This window comes from Urocitellus parryii, chromosome 12 (assembly GCF_045843805.1).
Source record: "Urocitellus parryii isolate mUroPar1 chromosome 12, mUroPar1.hap1, whole genome shotgun sequence".
Lineage (NCBI taxonomy): Eukaryota > Metazoa > Chordata > Mammalia > Rodentia > Sciuridae > Urocitellus > Urocitellus parryii.
In genome coordinates this window covers 53,547,955-53,571,814 of record NC_135542.1, presented here as the reverse complement: position 1 = coordinate 53,571,814, position 23,860 = coordinate 53,547,955, and the positions used below count along the sequence as shown (strand labels likewise).

Sequence of the window (23,860 nt, the reverse complement as noted above, 5' to 3'; positions counted from 1 at the left end):
GTGGACAGGCTCACTATCAGGAGTGTGGCTATCATTTGTCACTCTCTGGTTGACCTCTAGGCACTGAATTAGGTCTTTATAGGAATTCTCTCATTTGATTCTCACAACTATTTTTCAAGGAATTATTATCTCCCATTTGTAGGCAGGGAAACTTGGGGCTCAGAGAAGGTAAATAAATTAGCCAAGGTCACACAGCTAGTGAGTAAGCCTGGCAGGGCCTGAGCCAGGGAGAGACAATCAAGGCATCTCAGGCACATTTCAGGAGATTCTGGCTCTCAGGGTCATCAGTGCCGGTGAGCACCTGGAAGGAGGGGCTGCAATGGCCTCGCCTGCTCTTGGTCCGAGTAGCAGAGCTTGGATTTGGATCCGGGTCTGTCTGCAGTGTCACCCTTTTTTAACTGTGGTGCATCCCACTCCCAAGAAGATCAGTCCTACAGTAGCAATAAAAGCTTCCAAAGGAAGGAAGCTCTACATAATGGAATTTCAGGCTTCAGGGGATGATGAGGGAGCCACCCCTTCCCAGGACACCAGCAATTAGTCCAGGCGGTCAGCTGCCTACTCCCAGGATGTTAAGCCAGTCCCTAGTCCAGGGTGGGAGCCTGGGGCTGAGGCTACCACCCAGCAAAGTAAACTCTGGGCACTGACACCTGATTGCCAAGTTCTACTGTCAGCTCTAGAATACGTGGAGCTGACTCCAGCCCAGAGACCCCCTCGTGAATCATCTGCACCCTTTTCCAATCAACTATTTACCCCATACGTGAGGCAGGGTTGTGACCTTATTTCCTTCCTTGGTAGTGGAAGCTGAGGTTCTGAGAGGTTGACCAAGTTGCCGCAGGTCACACAGCCCCACAGTGAGGACTATAACCAGCATGTGACTCAGAGCTCCGGGCTCTTTGCAGCCTACCCCACTGCCAAGAGCCAGGTCAAGTCCTAGCGGGGAGCTGCCTTTCCAATTTGGTTAAGGGGTAGGAGAAACAGAAAAGATTTAGTGGGAGAAAATAAAAGGAGTCAAGAACAAGTCTAAAATATAATAATAATTCGACTAAATTTAAACATATGAAAGAGTTCAGAATGATTCATAATACATGCAGATTGATGCAAATGGATATGCAAATGAGACAGAAAGGAATTAACAGGGTAAAGCTTACCTCTCAGCCATAAGTAGGAATGGGCAGGACAAGGACATAGGTAGAAGTCTTCCAAGCAAAGCACCTCTCCAGATTGAAATGACTCTTATCAGCCTGGCCCAGCCCCCGGAGTAGTGAGCAGGGAGTCCAGGTCCCATGTCTGTCCTGAGACTGCACATTCTCTGGAAGCCACACCGCCAACCCCTGTTTCCGCCTTCTACCAAAAACTTTCCTTTTCCTCAGCCTGTCAGCTCTGTCCCTCTCTAGTGGGTCAGAGGGACTTGAGGGTCGAAGGGAATTAGAATGAGCTGGTGTCTTCTCAGGCCTTCATCTTTATCCGTCCACATCAGCCTCCTAGGAGCAAATGGGAGAGGAGATGGCCTCTATAGGAAGGGAGATGTGTGGGTCTAGACCAGAGTCTGCCAGTGGCCAGCTCTGTGACCTCATATGAGTCACTTAATCCCTCTGAGCCTCAGTCTCCTCATCTGTCAAATGGGAGTAATACCCTCTCCTACTAATGGCTCTTGAGATGACCTACACATGTCAGCATGCATGCTGCCCCACGAGGTGGAGGATGCGCTCCCTCTCCAAACCTACAACCCCATCTTCCCCATTCCGGCTGCCTGCTGCAGCCAGACATCCCAGAGGCTCCCTGACTCTTCACTTCCGGTCACACAAACCTGACTCCTACCCTCCACCCCTTTCTACTTGTCTGACAGATGGGGAGCCATCTGTCAGCCCCACCGTGAAGCCAACCTCAGCCCTCCACCCCACCCCAGCCCCACAACCAGCAGAGGTCCTGGCACCTGGCACATCCTCCGGATCCCTCCTGGGCCTGATCACCTGACAACCCACACTTTGCAAAGAGACTTGCAACATCGTGAGGCTTTCGTGCCATTGTCTCTTCTTGATGTTGGACGGTCGTGTGAGTCTGGGAAAGAATATGAGATTCTTCTTTTGTGGTAGAAGAGGACCTAATGGTCCTCTCTGACCTTGAAGCCCCAGAATGCCCTCCACTTTGCCTTTTCCAATAGCCACCCTATGGTGAACGTTCTCTTCTCATAACTAGGACCGTGTCCCCAGTTTCTTGGTTAGTTTTTCAAGGATCTGGAGCCCAGTTTTTCAGGTCTCCGATTCATACAGCCTGATACTGTTCCCAACATTCAATAAGCTCCGATTGGTTTCTGAGCACCTGCCAGGCCCCTGGACTGGGCATGAGGTTCTCTGTTTGCATTCCATCAAGAAGGACCACATGGCTGAGGTCTCCAGTCTCTAGGCTCAGCTCTGCAGTGGGAAAGCAGAGGACCCTGCCTTAGAGGAGTCCCTAGGAGGCCCTTCCCATGCCCAGAACATGGGAATGTCCTAGAACTGTCTGTAGAGGAGCTGCTGTGTGCCCACTTGGGCAACACTGCCTTGTATCTCTTCCTCGTCGTTCATAAAGGACCTTGGATCTGAAGGGATGGGATCATGCAAATTCTCCCTCTCCCTGGCAGCTGGTCTCTGGGGAGCCATCTGTTGGCATATGTTAGCTGGGACACTAGCTGCCTTCCAGACCTGCTGCTCTTCCGACATGGTTCACAGACCGAGTCTTTGTCCCCCAGCCTTGCTCGACTTCATCTCAACAGTCTTAGAGGCAGCAGACACAATCCCATGTCCCCATGCTCTGTTTTTATTTGCATCATGATCGGTTGTTTGTTGTCTGCACACAGATTGCTCCAGAAGGAGTTACCGACAGGGCAAGTAAACAGTCTGTGCTCATAAACATGTTCTCCTCCGCCTCCGCCGTGGAACCTCCTTCATTCAGGACCCTGCGGGGTGACTGTAAAACTTTGCACAAAGCCAGCTGCTATTCCAGCCACTCATGCTGCTGATAACAAGTACTCACTGGGGGCCTATTCTGTGGCAGCTACAATTCTCAGACAACCTGTCTGCCTTCCTTTTATCTTCATAACATGTGTAGCTTAGGAGGTAGCTTTTCTTCTTGTCCCCATTCTACAGATGAGGAACAGAGAGATTAAGTTACTTATCCAAGGTCTTATGAGTCTTTTGATCTTGAACTGGGAAATCCAAAATGGCGAAGGCTTAGGTATTTGAGAAGTCATCACCCCGACCTTATTCTGTGTGTGTGTGTGTGTCCCCTCCTTCTCCCTCTGTCTCTTCACACCTTTCCAGTTTCTTACCTTCCTGGCTCTACATTTCTCTCCTGACAGTGGAGGAAGAGTCCCTCCCTACTGGCCTCACGAGGCTGATGTGGGCAAGAATGCTCCGACATGACCATGGCAGCGATGCCCCTGGAAGCCACTGGGTTGGCAGGAAAGCGGGGTCAGTCTTCTTTCTGTTGCAGGAGCCATTGTGCTTTGTCCCTTGCAGCATCTCAGGCTATGGAGCCGCCGGAGGGAAAGGCGGGAAGAACACCATGATGCGGTCCCATGGCGTGTCTGTGCTGGGCATCTTCAACCTGGAGAAGGACGACATGCTGTACATCCTGGTCGGGCAGCAGGGAGAGGACGCCTGCCCCAGTGTAAGTGCCCAGAGCAGGGGGGGCCTCTTGGAGGACACCAACATCCAGCACACTCCTGGGAGTTCACTTCCAAAAGCTGCAGGACTTGCCCCCGGTTCTGCCTGTAAATGCCCCTCCGCCCCCAGTGTCATGTGGGTGCTCAAGAAAGTAGGTGATGTGTGGCTATGGGAGTTTTACCTCCCCACGGGGACCAAGACTGAAGCACGGGCTTCATGATTGACCTTTGAAACTGAAGGACTGATTATTCTTCTCTGCAGAAGTATAAGTTGGAGTCACTTCCTGAGCCTCCTGGCTAGGGCCCTGTTATACTTAATCATGCTATTACAAATAGAAAAATACCAGCTTAAACTTCTTGTTCAGCTCGATATCACAGAGTCGTGGCCACATAGAGATGCATATAAATGCACAAAAGAAGTTCTGAAAGATACAGCTAACAGTGGCTACTGCTGGGGACAGGACTAGATTGGGAGGGCTTGATGGATCATGACTGGAATTGTTACCAAAAAAAAAAGGGGGATTTTTCACATATTATTTATTATGTGTGTGATTAAAACAAAAAATTAAGACATAAGCCAAGATCCAGAATAAATACTATGCAGCCCAGTTCCCACATTTTATAGGTAAGAAAAATGGAGGCCACAGAGGTAAAGGGACTTGTCCCAAGTTACTCACAAAGTGGCCCAGAGCTCAGAGCTCTTATTTTTCCTGTGCCCTTTACCTGCCTCAGTTTCCATAGACATTTTCCCATTCATGCTATAATTCATCCCTGGGCATGCCTCTGTCGTCCCAGAGACAGGCTGACATTGTGTCTCTGATCCTCTCGGGATAGGGTGACCAGCTGTCCAAGAGGGAGAACACCAATAGCAGGAGCCGAGAAAGCCCAGAGTGGCCTAAAATTGCCAGGAGGATGAGACAGAGGCAATTAATTAAGCGCAGCCGTGAAACCCCTAGATAACCTAGTTGTTACCTCTTGCCTGTCTGTGTTGGGGGCAGGGGACAGGCCCCTGGCAATGCTGGCTGTCTTAGCAGAAACTCAGGATGCTGCAAGGTGGATTGAGCCAGACCCCAGCCTCGCATGAAGTAAGCTTTTCTTGGGGTAGGTGCCCAGGCAGGGAAGGGTTCCTGTGCCCGGGGAAGCTCCTTCTCCAGGAACATATTAGAGAGTATCCTGGGAGAATAGGTAGGGAAACAGGTCTATTCACAGCAGGTCAATTCACAAAATAAATGCAGAAGAGCCAGGCTGTGACTGAGATTCCTGAAGATGGCAAGCAAGAGTAGAGCTCAGCTTTCCTCCCTGCCCCATCCCTCATGAGGTGAAGGCAAAGAACAGAAGTAAGCTAAGAGGAGCAACCTTCTGTCTGAGAAAGGTCACCGCTTCAACTTTTATTTAGCAACTATAATCAGGACTTTCCAACCTGCTATAATATATTAAGTCATTAAATTACAGGCTGCTGTAATTTTCACAGGAATTCATTGAGTGCTAATGCAATTCTTTCATCTAAGCAGAAAGATTGCATTGACTTCAGCAAGGAACTTTTACTTGATTGGATTCTAATCAGTTATGTCTTTTCTCAGGAACGTGTCTTTTTTGTTTTAATTCAATTGTAATCCTCTTGTTCCTCTGGGTTGCTGCCCTTTATCATTTTTATTAATCAACCTACTTACTCTCCATCTTAGTTGATACACAGGGAGAGTCCCCAGGGCAGGAGGAGGCAATTCTCAGTCAAGGACACAGAGAGCCCCCTCTACTGGTTGGGTGGGGCATAGCATGGGCATAAGGGGAAAGTAATTGGTGTACCCTGGTTGCTCCAAGCCTCCTGAGTTGTTGGGAAAGGGAAAAAACATATTTTCAGTTACTAATCTCCATCCCCAGTTCTGTCTAGCAAAAAAAATAATGTCTAGAGATGTCAGTCCAGGGATGTGAGGCGCCCACCCACATGGCCCAGCAAATCTCTAGCAAGAGCTGTCAGTAACCCAGTGTGGACTCAATATCCTATTTAGCTGGAAGCCCACACTTCCTCCCTCTTACCCTGGACATGGCTTCCATTTTCGGCCTGCAGCCCATGCCTGCCCCAGCCCACCATTAGAATGCTCCCTTCCAGCAATCTCCCTCCAGCCTGAACAGGGTTACGTATGCACCAGAGAGAGATTGGTTCTCTACAATAGCAATTCAGAGCCTTCCATCCACACTAAATCCACTCTAAAAAATATCAAATTATTTCCATCATTAAATCCAAAATGCCATAAAACAAATTGCATCTCGGCTGTTTATCTGGAAATTTCTCTAGTACTCATTGCTGGCATCCCTGAATGCTTTAGCATAAGGAGTGGCTCAAGATGAATTGCCATGTCCACTGGCTGGTTACACAGCATCACTTGATGGAAATTTGATGTTTTATTGGTTTATTTTCTCCAGTAAGTGAAAGAAAAGTCATTTTCCTCCGAGGTCAGGCTGATGCTTGGAGAATTCATCTGAGCTTTGGTGGCCGACAAGCAGGTGCAGCTATTCTTGAGGCAATACCCTGGTTATGCAGGAATTCCAGGAGTCGGCACTACAGAAATTTCCAGCACAATCCCAGCGACACCTAGACCTCTGAGTCCCCACCAGGAATCTGTGGGGTCCAGAAGTCAATGCAAATAAAATAATAACGGCAGCCAGCTATCCAGGCCCTAACGTGTGAGACACTCTGCTGGCACCTTACTCACACTATCCCACCAACCTGTCCTTCATTACTGACCCACAATGGAGGACCAAGCCACCCAAGGAGGGTGGTGAGTGCAGAATGTCTTCCTGCAAGGTCCACAGGTAAGACCGAGAGCTCTATGTAGGGCTGTGCCAGGGATTTTTAGAGACAAGAAATGGGACATTAGCTGGAAGGAATGAGATGTCCAAAGTGGAGAAATGACTTTCCCAAAGATGAGCGGGGAATGAAATCTGAGTCCATCCTTCCACTGTGTTTGGGGGATTCGTTTGCTTTGTTTTTCTTTACTCTTCCCATGATGCTTCAGAACTGCACCTTCTCCAGAACCTTTAGCGGCTCCATTGCCTAAAAGAGGAAACCCAACTCTGCTGATTGCATTCAAGGGCTCCTGCCATGACCCAGTTTGTACCCGGAGCCCTATCTCACCACACAGGGGCTTCACACTCCTCTTCCTGACAGGTCCTCCAGGACCATCTTTCTGTCCTAAAATGGATTTCTCTAAAAGCAAGAAAGTCCTATACTTTAACACCCCGTTTCCCACTTGATTTCTGCTGCTTTCTCCTCCTGGAATGACAGAACTCCCCCGTTCTCTGTGCTAATCCTCCCTGTATCCTTCCAGGCCCAACTGTAAGCCACCTCCTGCAGGCAGTCCACCCTGACCACCAAAAACAACAAACCTCCTCCTTGCTCTCCCCACTCCTCATAGCATTTTGTATCTAAGCTTGTGCTCCTTCCCTACGTGGCCCAGAGTGAAATTTTTGTGTGCACGTGTTTTTTCTACTCCACCCAACTGTAAGCTATTTAAGAAGGTTCAGATCCTGACGTTAAGCATCCGAGATTCATCCGCTGGAAAGTGATGAACCCTGATTTGGGCACAAACCTAACATGCTTTTTGCTTCTACAGACAAACCAGTTGATCCAGAAAGTCTGCATCGGGGAGAACAACGTGATCGAAGAAGAAATCCGCGTGAACAGAAGCGTGCACGAGTGGGCAGGAGGAGGAGGAGGTGGGGGGGGAGCCACCTACGTGTTTAAGGTAAGGCCCACTTGGCCAGATTCCCAAGACAGTGACTTCTGGGCCTCGTGGGGTTGTCACCTCGGGACAGCACTGGGCCAGAAAGTCTTGAGGTACTTTACTGTATCCCCCTAGAAAGATGAGGAGCTGAGACTAAAGGAAAATGGGCCCTGTCTGTCCCAGCTCTCCTCTTACTCATTGATCAGCTCAGGTTCACCAGGGCTTTGCGGCCCCACCTCAGGGCTCCAAGAAGGTCCTCTGCTCTCTTGGGCCAGCTGTCTGTCCTAAGGTAGACCTTTCAGACGCCATCAGAGCCAGGCCAGAAGCTAAACTCTGGGAACTTCTGCCACGGGATGGTGAGGCTGAGGTTTGATCTTGAACGTGGGGTCAGAGCCAGAGATGCCGAAGAGTGGAGAGGAAGGGGAGAGAAGAGGGACCTGCTTCTAATCACCAGCACCCAGACGTCCAAGGCTAGTCTGAGAAGCTTCAGGAAAGGGACTGGGATAAGTGGCCTCCAAGATCCATTCCCAGTTCCAATATATATAATGTAACTATATACGACTATGCACCTTCACACGCGCACACACGCATGCACATTTATGTGTACCCTTGATTTTGCTGCTCTGATAGATCCCCCACTGATACAAGAACTGTTGGGGCTCTCAAACCATCTCAGACCAAGAGGTCCCCCTGATGCCCTGCAAACAGCCAGGTTTAAACACTTAACCAAGAGCGCGGAATCTCCAGAGTGGACGCCCTCTCAGTCTCTCAATCTCTGAATGTCTCCCCTGGCCAGATGAAGGATGGAGTGCCGGTGCCCCTGATCATTGCAGCCGGTGGTGGCGGCAGGGCCTACGGGGCCAAGACAGACACATTCCACCCAGAGAGACTGGAGAATAACTCCTCAGTTCTAGGGCTGAACGGCAATTCCGGAGCCGCAGGTAAAGCCCCCAAGCCCACCCCCAGAAATCTCCCACAGGCTTCAGCTCACCAGGCTGCCATTAGGCACCTAGAGGCACAGTAGTCACCGGCCCCTGAGATGCTGGGAGCTCTGGCTACTGGTGACAGTAGCAAGCAAGGGAAGACAGATAGTACCCAGGGCCGTAACTGCTACTCTGGCCAGCCATGGAGTTCCCAGCACTAACCTTCCTTCCCCACAGCCCGCCCCAGGGCCTCCATTCAGCTCTGCTGACCCCCTGCAGAGCCAAGCTTGTGACTGATATCAGCTTCATTTTCTAACCCTGGCTCCTCTTTCTAGCCACAGTCAGCTGTATCTGAAGCTCCCTCACCTACACGGCCCTCTGCTGCCCCCTCTGGGTAGGGAGAACCGCAACCTAGAGTTCTTCCCCAGGACCCTCGCAGGCGTTGGCTCTTCCAGCCCAGCAGACACACACCTTGCTGATTCTGTTCTTTCTGCATGAGTCTCCAGGCCCTGCCACCCTCACCTACTGGGCTCTTGGGGAGTAGATTCCTATTGAAATGCCACTGGAAGAACAATTAGGGACTTGGATTGTCAAAGACCAGCAGGAGAGATTTGTTGTGGTCAACCTGGGCCACATCCAACCTCAGCTCTGGAGGTTAATTTCCTTTGCAGCTGCTTAAAGCAGCCCCAGGGGTTAGCTCTCAGGACCATTGTCATGGGAGTGTTACCCCCTCCCCCTGCCTTCTCTGCTCCTGGCTTTGGAATGGCTAAAGCAGAGTGAGCCCTGGCATGAGGCCACCTGCGCACATGCCTGTCAAACCCCCAACAATCCCGACACTTGGTGGCCAGTGGTACATTTCACGCTCCCACTCTCTCCACTAAGCTTAGCATCAACCCCATGGGGTGGGTCTTATTATCCCCAAGTTACAGGTAAGGAAACTGAGGCTCAGAAAGAAACTCATGCCCAGAGTTTCACAGCCTGCAAACAATAAAGCTCCTGGGGCTGTCTGGTGCCTAGTCCAGGATTCCCGCAAGAAACTTTAATGAGTGACCTCTGCAGGCCTCTGACACTTGACTGAGACCAGGGTGAGAAGCAGTTAATGAAAGGAAGCTGTGGTGCCTCCGGGTTGGGAGAGAGTTGTCTGGCTGCCTGTCCCCGCTTCCACAATCCCTAAGCACACTCCCTGCTTCTGAGCCAGAGAGGCCTGAGAGGAAGCTAAGCAACCAGGCAAATCCTCTAAGGATAAACCGTGGCCATTGGTCTCCCTAGCCCAATGGCACTCTCCTGGTTTTCCAGCTGTAGAATCTGGAGCCCTCAGGACCCACTGAAGTCACCCCGGAACTGGAGCTGGCGGAGTGCCCCTGAAAGCAGCAGCATCCTTAGGAGGCCTTCTCTCTCTGCCCCTGCAGGTGGTGGAGGTGGCTGGAAAGATAACACTTCCTTGCTCTGGGCCGGAAAGTCTTTGCTGGAGGGCGCCACTGGAGGACATGCCTGCCCCCAGGCCATGAAGAAGTGGGGGTGGGAGACAAGAGGGGGTTTCGGAGGGGGTGGAGGGGGGTGCTCCTCAGGTGGAGGAGGCGGAGGATATATAGGTAAAGATGATTCGTGTTCAAGGTGTCACTCCCTCCCCCACGTAGTCCTAGGCACCTCCCCTCCCTTTCCTGTCCCGGCCCTCCCTCCCCCCTGCCCTCCCCAGTGTGGCCTGTGATGTAACTGCACGCTCCCCCCCCCCCAGCCCAGCAGGGCCAGCCAGAGGCAGGGTGTTGGCTTTCGAGCTAGCACCCTGCCTGCAGGCTTCCTTGGCAACAGCATCAAGATCCCAGGTGATCTTCCACCTCTCCCAAAGCCAAAGACAGGAAGCTTTGGCTTCCCCCACTATTCTCCGAGCCACTGCAAGGACTCTCTGGCCTGAGAACCTTGGAGGCCAGACCCCCAGGTCCATGCCTTCCTTTGAGTGGCCTGGCCAAACCAGCTCCTTAAGGGACTCCTTTGTGGATTCACTGGCTCCTCACTCTGTCCCCTGCCCAGCCCACAGTGGCCAAAAGGGCACTGTTCCCCGTGCCCATGGCGCTCCTCCTAAGGGCCACTGCAGGTAGCCCCCGCCCAACACTCCAGCAAGCAGCCACTGACCCCAGCTGCCTTCAAAAGAGCCTTCTGAAGTTGAGGCTGGAAGACGCTGGCTGCCCCCCCCCCGCCCCCCCCCCCAGATTAGGACACACTGCATGCCTGCCCCGTGCCGTTCATGTCTGTGTTTGCTTTCATGCTCTGTATGAGATGCTCGTGTTCACCACACGCTCTTTTCCAAGCCAAGGGTGGGTGGGAGGAGCCCCGGGGGGGAGCCCCAAGAGAACCCAGCCCCAGATGAAAGGAGGGACAGGAGCCTGAAGGCACAGGGGCTCAGCTCCCCCCATGCCCCAGCCCTGACCCAATGGGACTGGAGAGCAAGTCCCCACCTCAGTGCTGTCGTCCTGGTTGGCCCTGAAAGAGGCCCCAACCAGCCTGGAAAGACTCAAGTGTTTCGGACTCTTGCTCCCACCAATGGCTTCCTGGTGGGGCCTCAGCCGAGTGGTAGACTCCCCTGAAGAGCTGGCCCCAACCTGGAGGAGAAAGTGGCCCAGACACCCAGCATCTACTGAGCCAAGTCCCAAGCACAGCCTCTGTGACCTGAACCTCCCTTCCCTCCCCACCTCCCCTGCCCCTGAGGCCTCCCATGATCCCAGGCTTTGGCCAGAGCTGCATGCCCCGCTGATGCGCATGTGTGTTGAGATTTTGGCGCCCACCTCTCTGTGTTCAACTCTTTTCTGGTTTGCCACAGGTGGCAATGCGGCCTCAAACAATGACCCTGAAATGGATGGGGAAGATGGGGTTTCTTTTATCAGTCCACTGGGCATCTTATACACCCCAGCTTTAAAAGGTACCCTCTGCCAGGGGGTGGAACAAATTTCCTGGGCCCAGTTGTCCCACCAAGCTAAAACCTCAAGGTTCCTGACACATGTCCAGGATACAAAGACACAATTGTGGGTCCCTTGCAGGCAGGTCTTCCTAGGCTCATCTGGCTGAGTTTTCTGGAAGTCAGGATTTAACATGGACATAGAGGCACAATATGACCAGGCTGGCTGGTCCCAGAAATGCAGCAGTAGCCGGCACACTGGTACCTGCCCACCTAAGGGCCCTGTGTGTGGAATTTCCCATCAACACACAAAATGCTCACATCCTCTGTCTGAGATGACTCATCAGATGTGTGGGAAAGCTTCCCTCCACAGAGATGTGCTTCCAGTGGCAGGAGGACCTGGGAACAGGGGCCAGAGACCCCACAGTGAGCAGCTGGAGATAAAGTGCAAAGGCAGCAAACGGGGAGCCGGGTGGTCTTCACAGGCTCTGCCCAATCTGACCCTTCCCCCTTGTCACCAGTGATGGAGGGCCACGGGGAAGTGAATATTAAGCATTACCTCAACTGCAGTCACTGTGAGGTAGACGAATGTCACATGGACCCCGAGAGCCACAAGGTCATCTGCTTCTGTGACCATGGGACAGTGCTGGCTGAAGACGGCGTCTCCTGCATTGGTAAGGGGACAGGATGGACGGGGGAAGAGAACTGGACCTTGAGCACTTGCTTTCCATGGTTTGGGGACACACCGACTCAATTTTGTAAGCACCCTGTCCCTCGACTGCCAGTGCTGTGGTGACCGGCAGAGGGACCTTATGGGAAAATGGGCTGTAGCCCCTGAAGGAGTCTGAAAGTCATCTCGTTTGATCCCTCACCTGGGACATCTCCACAAAGGGGTCATCATGTTCAACTCACCACGGCCTTCAGGGCTGGGTGTGAAGACAGGGCTTCTTTTTCCTTTCAACCGTCTCCAGATTAAATATTCTGTTTGTTTTGATCATACGGATTCAGTTGTGTGCCCCGTCCCTCCCCTGCTGTCCCTTACCTGCATGTGTTCCTGGTGCCATCGCCCCTCCAGAGTTGTGACCGCTATAGGGCCAGATGCCTCCGTGTGGGCTGGCCAGCAGGGGGAGCCTGGGACCCTCCTGGACGTGTCCTGGGCCTGAGGGTGTCACTGAGGACTGTTGGGTCTTATTGAGGGTGGAGTCCCCTCAGGTCCTCCAATCTCTTCTGCATCCACTTCCCTTTCTCCTTCCTCTTCCTCCTACCCTGGGACAGTGGATGTTTTGGACCAACACCCAGGATTTGATGCTCATTCCTGTTCAAGTTTCCCTCCACCCAAAAGCTACAGTTGGCCTGTAAATCCAGGATGTGCCTGCGTTGTACCAATGGTCCCCCCCCATCCCACCCCCCCAAAAAAAGAAGGTGTGACAGGATGAAAAGCACCAGTTGGCTTTTGTCCCAGCTAGGGAGGATATCTGTGACTTGAGGCCAACTCAGAGGAGAAGCAGTGCCATTGTCAATGCCCCCTTGGGACCTGTCTTCCAGTGTCACCTACCCCGGAGCCCCACCTGCCACTCTCGCTGATCCTCTCCGTTGTGACCTCTGCCCTGGTGGCTGCCCTGGTCCTGGCTTTCTCCGGCATCATGATTGGTGAGTGTGTCAGAGCCTTGGGGCTTCTAATCGCAGTAGGCAGGGCGGCAGAGGTGAATGTGTCTCAGGCCATGCAGCAGACACCGAGGTGTCACTCTGTCCCACTAGTCCCTGTACACCCTGGTTTTACACCCGTCAGCTGCCCCCTTAGTGGTGAGGAAGGCAGCGCTGGTCAAGCCAGAAAAGAGACCCCCAGCCCCTCCACCCACCAGAGGGGCAGCTCCCTCAGGAGACACCGAGCCTTACCCTCAGCCCCAAGTGTGGCCTCCTGACTGCTCGAGGGGGTGAGGGGTACTTCTCAGCAGCCACCCTGCAGGGGCTGACGCACTCCCTCCGCCCCCAGACGTGGCCCTCAGCTCTTATGGGCTTCGGCAGGCGCAGGCCCCATATGGCCCACTCCCCAGGCCCTCCCACCCCAGCAGAGGGAACAGGAAGCTGGTTCCAGGGATTTCCCCACTCGGCCAAGGTGAGCTGACCTGAGGCCCCAGAGCTCAGCTTGGATCCAGCTGAACCCAGCAGGATCCAGCTCGGCCTACTGCTGGCAGCTGGATGCCCAGGGCAGATGGACAGGGACAAGAAGACAGGCCAGGGAAAGACTGCTGGCAGTATCCACAGGCCTGCCCCCTCAGGGCGAGAGAGGCTGTGGATGGACAGGGAGATGGCAGCCCATGTTGTGTCCCCATATGGTGCCATCCTTCAAAGGGACAGGAGAATAAGAGAGAACACACCTTGCACACTTCCTGCGTGCCTAGCAATTTGAGCATTTCATAAAACTAAATATGACAAGGGGACTCTGAGTTGCTCCTGAAGAACACGGGGAGGGGACAGCACTGCCCTCTCCCCGTCTGACCCCTCCTTCACTCTCCACCTCGTTCCACTCACTCCTGGTGTCAGCCTTTTTAACTCCCCACACCCTCCCGTTCCCCCATGGGTCCCTTCACGGTCCTTGTCCTCCGCGTACAAGGCACAGCCTCTCTTTTTTCCCTTCCCCATCAAGAAAAGAAAAATCCTATGCTCATGGCTGGTGCATTTCCTGGCAGAGGGGACTGAGCACATCACAGCTGACCACAGGCAGCACTTGCAGAGCCAATAAATGGTGGGGCTGGGCGGTACCAGCAGAATCTGCTCTAAATTGATGGTCTCTCTGCCTCCCGGGAGTTAGCCTTAGCGAGCATCTGCAGAGACCGCGGTGACACAATCACGCCACTCCCATGGCAGAGCGCTTTAGAATTCTTTGAAACCACTTTATGATAGAGAATGCATTTCATTATGACAACCCTAGGGGTGGGGCATCGGGGGATTTGGGAAACAGGGAGGAATTACTGTCCAGAGAAAGACAGCAAGGTCCAGAGAGGTCAAGTGGCCAGGTCAGCCTCACTCAGCTCCTAACTGGTCTTCAGACCCCAGTTCAGTGACTTTTCACCATGTGGCTCTTCTCCATCCATGTGACCTGCCAGTTCTTAGGGCCATGGGGCACACGGCTGACCAAGTCCACAGCCACAGCCCGTCCCCAGCTGTGTGCGCATGGAGGCCACCTCACCCCGCAACTGAGCACCTCGGAAGTGCAATGGCAAGCCCAGTTCTGGACACCTGGGACTTTCCTGTGGACCCAGCTGGGCCTCAAAACTCCTCAAGGGCTTCACCAGAATGACCTTAGACTGCTTGTCCTCTAGGGTGCTTCTACCCAAACTTCTCGTCTCTCCTTCACATGGGGTCAGACTTGCAGCATGGTCTGCTGGCCCTCAGCCTTCAGCTCCTTCGCCCTTTCCCTTCACATAAAATCCCAGCATATCCAGTTTTACCTTGGGACTAACATAAATCTGCCCCTGTATGGCTAATAGAATCTTTTCCATTTATGCAATTTTAAGCTTCATGTGTGCTTTAAATGATGTTTAATTAAAGGGACACTCTCATAAGTATAATTGTTTTGTTACTGTTAGTGAGATAGAAAAGTTTAGAGCTCAGGGGAGGACCTGGAACTCCTGGAATGCTTCCTGGAGGAGGTGGTCCATGCTGGGATTCAATGGCCAGGGCGCCTGGTCCAGTCCGCATTTCAACTGGCTTCCTTTTGTCTGCAGTGTACCGCCGCAAGCACCAGGAGCTGCAAGCCATGCAGATGGAGCTGCAGAGCCCTGAGTACAAGCTCAGCAAGCTCCGCACCTCCACCATCATGACCGACTACAACCCCAACTACTGCTTTGCCGGCAAGACCTCCTCCATCAGTGACCTGAAAGAAGTGCCCCGGAAAAACATCTCCCTCATTCGGTGGGTTGCGGGGTGTCTAGGGAGTGGGATGTCATCGCAGTGCCATGGATTCCTCTAGCCTCAGCAAAGCATTCCTGGTGCTACCCCCAGCCCCCCAAAGAGACAAGGCTGAATGTCCAGGGGGTTTTGTTGACACCCTATGTATTTATGGAGTTCATGCAATGACAGGAAGAATCTATGGGAAGAACCAGGGTTCTCTTCAAATTCCATTTGAGCACCCCTCCCAGAGGGGTCCCTTGCCCCTCTCTGGGGCAGAATGGCCCTCCTCTGAGCATTCTGAGCACCCTGTCCATCCCTGTCATGCATTACAACAGTCCCCAGCAAGTATCTGACAGTGATCTGTCACTGACCCAGGAAATGGGAGCCTCTTCCAGGCAAGAGCCGTGTCTTACTCACCTCTGTGTCCCTGGAAAATACCAGAGACTCCCTTACTATCACTGAATGAATAAACATTTGAACATCATGATAAATCCTGGTTCAAACCTACACTGGTCCGTTGGCAATTGGTTATTGCCAGTAACACAGTACCATAGGCTGGGTGAGTTATAAACCAAAGAGTTATTTTGGCTCGGAGTTCTGGACGTCTGAGGTCTAGGGCCACATTTGGTGATGTCCTACTTACTGGCAGACGCAGTGCTGGACATCGCGAGACAGGGAGAGTGTGTGCACCCTCTGGACTCTCCTTTAATGCTACCAGGGTTCGATCCTGAGGGCTCCACCCTAATGAACTTATGTAACCCTCCTCACCTGCCACAGGCCCTACCTTTAATCATGATAGCTGGGTGAGTTTCCACCCTCTGGTACCTGGCAATGGGGGACATACTCAAGCCCTATCCAGACCGTAGCAGAACCCTTCTTACCAGATTCAGATAAAGACTAGAGGCCCAGGATCACAGAGTGAAGCCAGGGCTGAGTGTGTATGTCAGCCCTAGCCTCTCATGTGTGTCCACTAAATGTGACCCTTGGACTCGGGGGCCCCAGCTGCCTCTGTACTGTGGCCCACTTAAAATCTGTCTTCTCTTTGCACAGGGGCCTGGGCCATGGTGCATTTGGGGAGGTCTATGAAGGCCAGGTGTCTGGAATGCCCAATGACCCCAGCCCCCTGCAGGTGGCTGTGAAGGTAAGAGGTGGCTCCCTATTGGACTGACCTTGGCCGGTGGTCTCCGTAGGCTACAGCTCTCAGCTCACAGCCTCCACCCTCTTCCCACCCTCCCCTTCTGTTCCCAGACGCTGCCAGAGGTGTGTTCGGAACAGGATGAACTGGACTTCCTCATGGAGGCCCTGATCATCAGGTAAAGCCACAGAGGGGCCCCCAGCCTGCCTCCCCCAGCCTCCGACAACACGAGAGGCTTCTACAAACTTCTCCAAGGGAAAGGTCCCCAGCATGTCCCCTCCTCCCAAGGGAAAACTTTCTAGTGTTATTGATACTTCTTCCCAGAGTGTACAGCCCCAGGGGTTGTCTCAAAAATCATCTCTGTGGCCTGATAATCCGACTGCTACGATTCTGCCTGCAGCCGCATCCCTGGGGTCCTCCATTGGTTCTTATTTCCCCCACTTCTTCTGAAGAAATAGAGATTGTGAGGTTTTGACCGTAGGAGATATAATCTCCCCCCAAGTGATTCTCCTGGAACCAAAGCCCTTTTCCCATCCAGCTCATGGATCTAGTCTGAAGGAATCACACCCCTAATGTGAGAGAAGAACCCCCACCCTGGGTCCGCGCTGGCACAACTGCGTCTCGGCCCCTGGACTCAGCCCCCTGAGGCTCTGGGCCTGGATGTCAGCTGGGATCTCAGCGCTCGGCTCCTGAGGCATCTGCTCTGGCAGCAGCTCCTCTGAAGGAGGCAGAAGTTTGAACTTGATCTACTGGGGGCTCACAGCCTCCCGTGGCTTAGAGAAGCCTCTACACATCCTGACAGATGGGGCGGCCTGGGACTTCCCTGTGGTGGATGGTGGCCAGAATCAAGGCAGAGCAGTGGGAAGGAGGGGCTGGTGGGCCCCGGGAAGACACGCAGTAAAGGCATGTCTTACTGAATTATTGAATAAAATTGAAAAGGATGAGATCACTTGGAAGGAGAACCAATCTCACTGCTTGGTGATAGTGTAGTCACCCATTCTCACAAGTGTGTGTGGGGGGGGGGGGGTGCACGTGTGTCCCCGCCCATGTTGACTTCCCTAGCCCCACTGCCCTGTGTGTCCTACCAGGATGATGGGAACAAGAAAACCAAATCTCAAGGCCTCTTGTCCCAACTCAGTCCCTTTCCTTCCCATGAGGAATCCACAGGACACCGCATGGACCCCTGGCTCTAGTTCACATGCTGTCACTTGACAGGTCTCATACAATCCTCTAAGAAGCCAGTCCTTCAATTTATTTTATTTTATTTTATTTTATACTGGGGATTGAACCCAGAGGTACTTTACCACCAAGCCACATCCCCAGCACCCTCTCCTTTTATTTATTTATTTATTCATTCATTCATTCATTTATTCATTCATTTTTGGGCCAGGATCTTGCTAAGTTGCTTAGGGTCTTGCTAAATTTCCTAGGCTGAGCTTGAATTTATAATCCTCCTGCCTGGGATTACAGGTGTGTGCCACTGCGCCCAGTAGCTCCTTCAGCTTTTGCCTGACACCTTCCTTAGAGAACTCCACAGGAATTTGTTCATCTGAGAAAGACACTACCCTGCTCCCCCCAGCACACACATGCATTCTCACCCCAGGGCCTGGGCAACATCCTCCCACTCCAACAAAATGCTCTCCTGCAAATTAAACTGCGGGCAGGCTGGCCTCTTCTTCCCAGGACAGTGCCTACACAATGTGGCTGCTGAAAGCTTCTCGCTCAAGATTGTCCTAGACCCAGCCAGTTAAATTTGGTTGCACCCCTCTGCTCCACAGCAAATTCAACCACCAGAACATTGTGCGCTGCATCGGGGTGAGTCTTCAAGCCCTGCCACGATTTATCCTGCTGGAGCTCATGGCAGGAGGAGACCTCAAGTCCTTCCTGCGGGAGACGCGCCCTCGCCCGGTGAGTGAGAAGGTCTTCCATCTGCTGGTTGAGTGGAGGAGAGGAGCAGGATCTGGGGAGCAAGAGTGGGCAGCCTGGGAAGCAGCATGCTGGGCGGGGCCCTGGGAGTCAGCCTTGGGCTTGGACAGTAGGGTCTGGCTGGGACACAATGGACAGAATGGGAACAAAGGCTGAGCCCGAGCCCAAGCCCTAGAAATTTGTGCAGGACTTCACGGTGGATCTTGAAGGTTGGCTCCCTTCTTACGGCCTATGATGCTGGAACATCAACCCCAATACAAACTCAGAGGGGGACTTTGGTGCCAGCTGCATCACTAACACAACAGACTGGCCTGGGGCAGGCCATTCCCATCCATTTATTCCAAACCCACTGACGTCACCTCTCATATAGGGAAAATAATAGCCAATCTCCTGTAGTAATAGTTTTACTACAAAAACAAAGTGCTGAAATATTTAGGAAGGTGCTGCATGTCACAGGTAAGGGGAGAGAACTTGGGATGTACACAACCTGGAGGGGTCCAGGAAGCCCCAGCTCCAGCCCTGTGTGACCACCGGATGCCATACGTCCACCAGACACCCCTGGCATAGGACAGTCAACACAGGTGAAACCCGAGGGTCAGACTCACACAGCTCAGAGGTCTGAAATGATAAAATGGAGCACTGTCCCGTCCCCAAGTGAAGCTCCTGTCTCTGCTGGGCCTCCAAGAGGCGCTGGTCACTCCTAGCTGGAGCAGAGCACATACAGGGTTAGGATCTGAGCTTCCTCAAGGAGCCAGCACAAGAAAGACTATCACCATGAGAACAGAGCCACCCTCTCCACCCCAGGGAAGCAGAGAAAGACTGGCATCCACGCTGCTGCAGAAGACCCTGAGTGGCCACATGGCTCACAGGTACTGAGAGCCACAGCCCAGTCGGAATGGCCCCTGGCATTTTGCCAATAGTATTGGTTGAGAGGTGAGCCATTAAGATGCTGCTGGATTGATTCAATTGTATATTAGACCTTTAGTGTCTGCCTCGGCCTGCTACTTTGGAGTTCTCGTGGGGATTCCTGGAGAGTTCGCATTGGTTGGGGAAGTGCTGGAGGAGGGATTTCTGGTTGGTTCCTGGAGGAGCCGCGTGGGTGGTGTTCGGGAGAGTTCCCGGGGAGCGTGTGTGGAGTGTGCTGGTAGAGTTCAGAAATAAAGTTTGTTCCTGCTCAAGTGGCTCGTGATTTGTGCCCAGCCAGACTGCGGCACACAGAGACTTAAAGTGGGTGGCAGAAACCCTGGGGGTCACAGTACTTCACATCCCATCAGGTTTGATTTTAAATACCTCTGCCTTAGGAATCTGGGTACTGTCTCTACAGGCCCCTGGGGGACCCATGGGGTTATCCAAGAAGGATCCAATCTTAGTCCTGGAAAAGATGGGGTGCATGCAGGAGGAAAAGGGGGTGGGGAAGACTAAACCCATCTCCTAGGAGCCCTCCCCAGCACAACCGTCTTCATCATGGCTTCCACCCCGTGAAGGGGACAGCACAGGTCTCATCTCCATCTTACAGATGAGAACACTGTGTCCCAGAGAGGTTGCTGACTTCCAAGACCACCCAGGAAGTAGAAAAGCTGGAACGAGAGCTCAGGGCTGGGACTCCAGGCTCGGGGCTCTCTCTCTCCAGCCCCCCATGCTGTTTATCTGAATGGTCCTATGGGAAGCTGTGAGAGGCAACCCTGCCGGCCATCTGGGGTCTCTGCCAAGGTGCCAGCTTCTCTGGCTTGGCACCACCACCCACCCAGACAGAGCCTTCAGTCCTCACACCCTGAGATTCTCAACAGAGCTGCTGCAGAGGTCTCATGGGGACGAGTGCATCACACACGTTGGGAAGAGGCACAGGTCTGGTTTTCCTAGTGGATGTGACTGAGATTAAGAAAGCATAGAGGGGAGAGAGACCTCCTTGGAGGGGGAGGCTGGGAACCCATCACTTCTCAAGTCTGAGGACCTTGGGGTGAAAGGGGCAGGAGCAAAGGTGGCTCTCTCCTTGGAGGATACGGATGGTTTAGGATTTAAACATTTAATCATGATCCAAAGAACAAAGCACCAGCAAAGAAAGGGACCCCCCCCCCCAGAGCACTACCCTCAGACAGGTCAGAGCAGGGACCCGCTGCCCAGTTCCTACCTCCAGCAGCAGGCACTGCCCGGAGGATGCCCGTGATGGGGAAGACTCCACTCTTGAGAGAGCAGTTTCTCAGGGTCACCAAACCCACTGCTTTGTTAGTACCGGTGCAATATAATGCATCAGGCTTCACCTGCTGCAGCTCAGCCTTCCAAAGCAGCCTGGGCCAATATGTTTATGACAACCCTTCCCCCAGAGGGTCAGGGATTTGTTGGGCTCCCAAGGGACTGCAAGTAGCAACTTAGAAACATGAGCATTAGGGGAGAAAGGAACATCATTTCTAGGGGCAGACGGGGCTCATACCAGTACATCCTCCACAGAAGCAAGGTGGCCAGGGGACATTGGGGCAGAGAAACACATTCCCTAGAGAGGGGTGGGTAGAGCTGCACCCCCAGGTTCTTGACTGGCTTGAAGCCCTGAATTCCACAGGATTCACTTGTGTGACTCACTCTGAGACCCTGCTGGTGTGTGTGTGTGGGGGGGAGGGGGGTCCTGATGATCTCTATGTGCAGCGACCAAGCTTAAGGGCAGACTCAGACAGGGGCACTGGCCCTGGGGCTCTGCAGTTCCATAGAACTTATATCAGGATCAGAGGCCCTTAGAAATGGTCAAAGGGGCTCTGACCTCAGATACAAATGTAGACATGGAGTGACAGATGTACAAACACGATGGACAGACCAGCCATGTCTGCCATGGAAATGAAATTAACAGTACAGATGAAAACGTTGCTTGAACCTATGTCCCCACCTCTCCAAGAACAAAGGTTTCTATTTAATATCAAAAAACTTTGTGCAGAACCAATATTTGTTCAGCAAATATTTATTGAGGCTTTACTGTATGCCAGGTACAGGTAATAACTGTCTTTTAGTATCCATTGATTCTGTGATGACAAAAGCCACGAGAAAGTTAGTGATTTTTTTAAATATATACCAGCAGGGATTGAACCCAGGGTTACTTAACCACTGAGCTATACCCCCAGCCCCTTTTTTTATGTTTTATTTTAAGTTGCCCAGAATGGCCTTGAACTTGCAATTCTGCCTCTCCAGCCTCCCGAGTCACTGGGATTCCGGCCTGTGCTATGCAACCCAGCCCAGTGAATGTCCTTATTGAAGGTGTAGGTTGTCAACCACAATAGGGTCTGTATCTTTTGGGATCATGGTAACACTTACAGGTAATGGCTCCATACAAGTCACTCAGTGCACAGCTGACTTCTTGGGTCCTACTGTTGCGGGGTGAGAACTTCTGATAGGGACCATGCTCAGGTTTAAATATTTGGCTCTGGCTTGGACAATATCCATGCTGGCTCCAAGCAAGCCGGGTCCCCTGGTGCCAAGGAAGAGTCGGTCCCCATCAGGAGGCAGGAATCATGAGGGCCCAGGAGCACAAACTTCTCATCGGCTTTAAAACTTGCTTTGTATCTTTGGGGTTCCCTGTCTACATTCTTTGCTGCTTTTGTCTCCCCCATTCATCTTTATATGTGCCAATTTTAAAATACACCCCATTCTGGTTTTCACTTGGTAGATAGATTTCCTTCCCCATGTCTTGTGATCCTCCATCTAAGTAGTAAAATGAGACAGGCTGGAGTGTGGCTCAGTGGTGGAGTGCTCACCTAGCACTGCCCAAGACCCTGGGGTCAGTCCTCAGACACGCCCCCCCCAAAAAAAGGAGGAGAGATACTAATAGTTGTGTATCTTTTATTAGTATATGTCATCTTTTAGGAGAAGCCCCTCCCGTGACACCAAAGAAACCAGTCCTGCTTCTCACCTAGAAAAGAGGGCTGTCCGCCTAGATGGTGTTCCTAAAAGGAACACCGGTGCCCTGCAGAGCCACACACTCACCCACACAAGACTTCTGGGGTCCAAAAGACTTTCAAAGCCACAACATAAAGACTGATCATTCATGTCACCAAGACACCTACCTGGCCAGGGATTCCCATGTCTATTTCATCTTCCAATTCCGACCCACAATCCTCCTTGGGGAAATCCCAGACCAGATCCTCACTGAGCCCCGCAGCATCTGTCCACAGGTGTCCTGTGAGAAGACCATCTGGTGGCCAAAGAAGTGCCACCATCCACAGGCAGATGACAGGCAAAATCCTGATTCCCACTCCTCTGCCCCAGCCGAACACCAGTGGCACCAGGTACACGGGCTGGCTTTGCTCCACACTGCTAGTCTAGGGGTTGGTTTTGCCACAGTGTCACATGTCACCCTCTGTCCCCCCATGCACACCACACACATGCACACACAGAACATGTGCAGCACACCCATATGTATGCACAAACCACACACACGCACACCTCCCCACAGGTGGCTGACCACCGCTGTGTCCGCTGTTTAGTGAGGCAGGTCGTTGCTCTGAGCAGGGGAAGGCCGGGAGCCCCGGCAAATCTGGCCCTGCCCTGAGGCATGGCGCTCTGTAGTCCCCGCAGTGCTCAGGCCCCGGGCATCTGAGACATCAGTGATCCTGGATCCTGAATGACAGAGGCTCTGCTTCCTCCAGGCTCTCCCTCAGCTGGGACCAGGTCCTCCTTTCGTGGGAACAGATGCATTCTCCTGAGGAGAGAAAAGATAGTTCTAATCCTGTAGTGAAATGGAGGGCTATTTCATGGAGATACGCTGCTTTTCTTGTCCCCAGGAGGTCGCGCTGTCTCTCACAGTGCCCCATACATCAGGCCCCAGTGAAGACTCTGGAGGAGCCAAACCCTGGAGGGACTCCTGAGCCTCCCCGCTGCCACCTAGGAGAACTGCAGGCCCCACGAGGAGTCCCTCTGTGCCTCTGGGTGGCCCTCCCGGCAATCCACAGCACCAGGCCTTGTCAGAGATGGGGAACCTGCTCAGAAATAGGCTGAGCAAAGGGCCCCAGATCTTATGGCTACTAAGGGATAACAGGGGGGTGAAGCCCAGGTCAGCTTGACTGACCGCTGCTCTGTGTTGTTCTGTGTTTGTGTGCCGTGTTGTAGTCTATGCTCAAGGTATTGTGCTCTGTGTTCACATATCCTCCGTCCATCCTTCAGCAGTCTTTTTTAAGAAGCTCAATTTTAACTACTTAAATCCTGCTGCCCCCAACTCAGATTCTTAAAGCCCGGCTCTGGGAAGTTTGAGTTCTACCTTAATGCTGTGTGCCTGGAGTGATCACTTAACCTCTCTGAGCCCTTGGCATCCTCACCTTTAATATGGAGCTAGCCTTCTCTACATACCACACTGTCCATTGCATCAAGGGGAGCTTCTCTACTGACTTGCATGCAAGGCAGCAGCAGGGGATCTGCCCTCCTACGTTGTCTGCCCCATGAATCAGAGCCTAGAGAAGCAGGACCCTCTCCTGCCTCCTCCAGACCCAAGCCCCACAGCTGTGTGGAGCCCTGGGAGGCCTGACCAGGGGCAAAGAAAGCCTCTCCAGGCAGACCTGGGAGACACTACTACTGTCTGGTAGGTGACTTCCCTCTGGATTTCCCAGAACTAAAGAGCACGGTTCTTGTCCTACCCTTAAGCATTCAATGAGGTAAAAGGTAAAAAAAAAAGCCTCTGAGTCTCTCAGGAGGAACAAAATAGAACTACGAGCAGAATTTCCTGTAGGGAGTTTGCCCATATGACCCAGAGTCACC

The 23,860-nt window shown here is 52.7% G+C and overlaps 1 protein-coding gene across 1 annotated transcript in view; it reads left to right on the top strand.

Moving 5' to 3' along the window:
* Nucleotides 1-23,860, top strand: part of Alk (ALK receptor tyrosine kinase) — a 647,158-nt gene that overhangs the window by 604,929 nt on the left and 18,369 nt on the right. Inside the window, exons 13-23 of the mRNA XM_026390638.2 lie at nt 3,498-3,648; nt 7,255-7,386; nt 8,162-8,306; nt 9,698-9,880; nt 11,104-11,202; nt 11,700-11,852; nt 12,724-12,828; nt 14,907-15,093; nt 16,123-16,213; nt 16,321-16,385; nt 17,986-18,115. Of these exons, the coding sequence (XP_026246423.2) occupies nt 3,498-3,648; nt 7,255-7,386; nt 8,162-8,306; nt 9,698-9,880; nt 11,104-11,202; nt 11,700-11,852; nt 12,724-12,828; nt 14,907-15,093; nt 16,123-16,213; nt 16,321-16,385; nt 17,986-18,115 (1,441 nt within the window). The remainder of the gene's footprint in view (nt 1-3,497; nt 3,649-7,254; nt 7,387-8,161; nt 8,307-9,697; nt 9,881-11,103; nt 11,203-11,699; nt 11,853-12,723; nt 12,829-14,906; nt 15,094-16,122; nt 16,214-16,320; nt 16,386-17,985; nt 18,116-23,860) is intronic.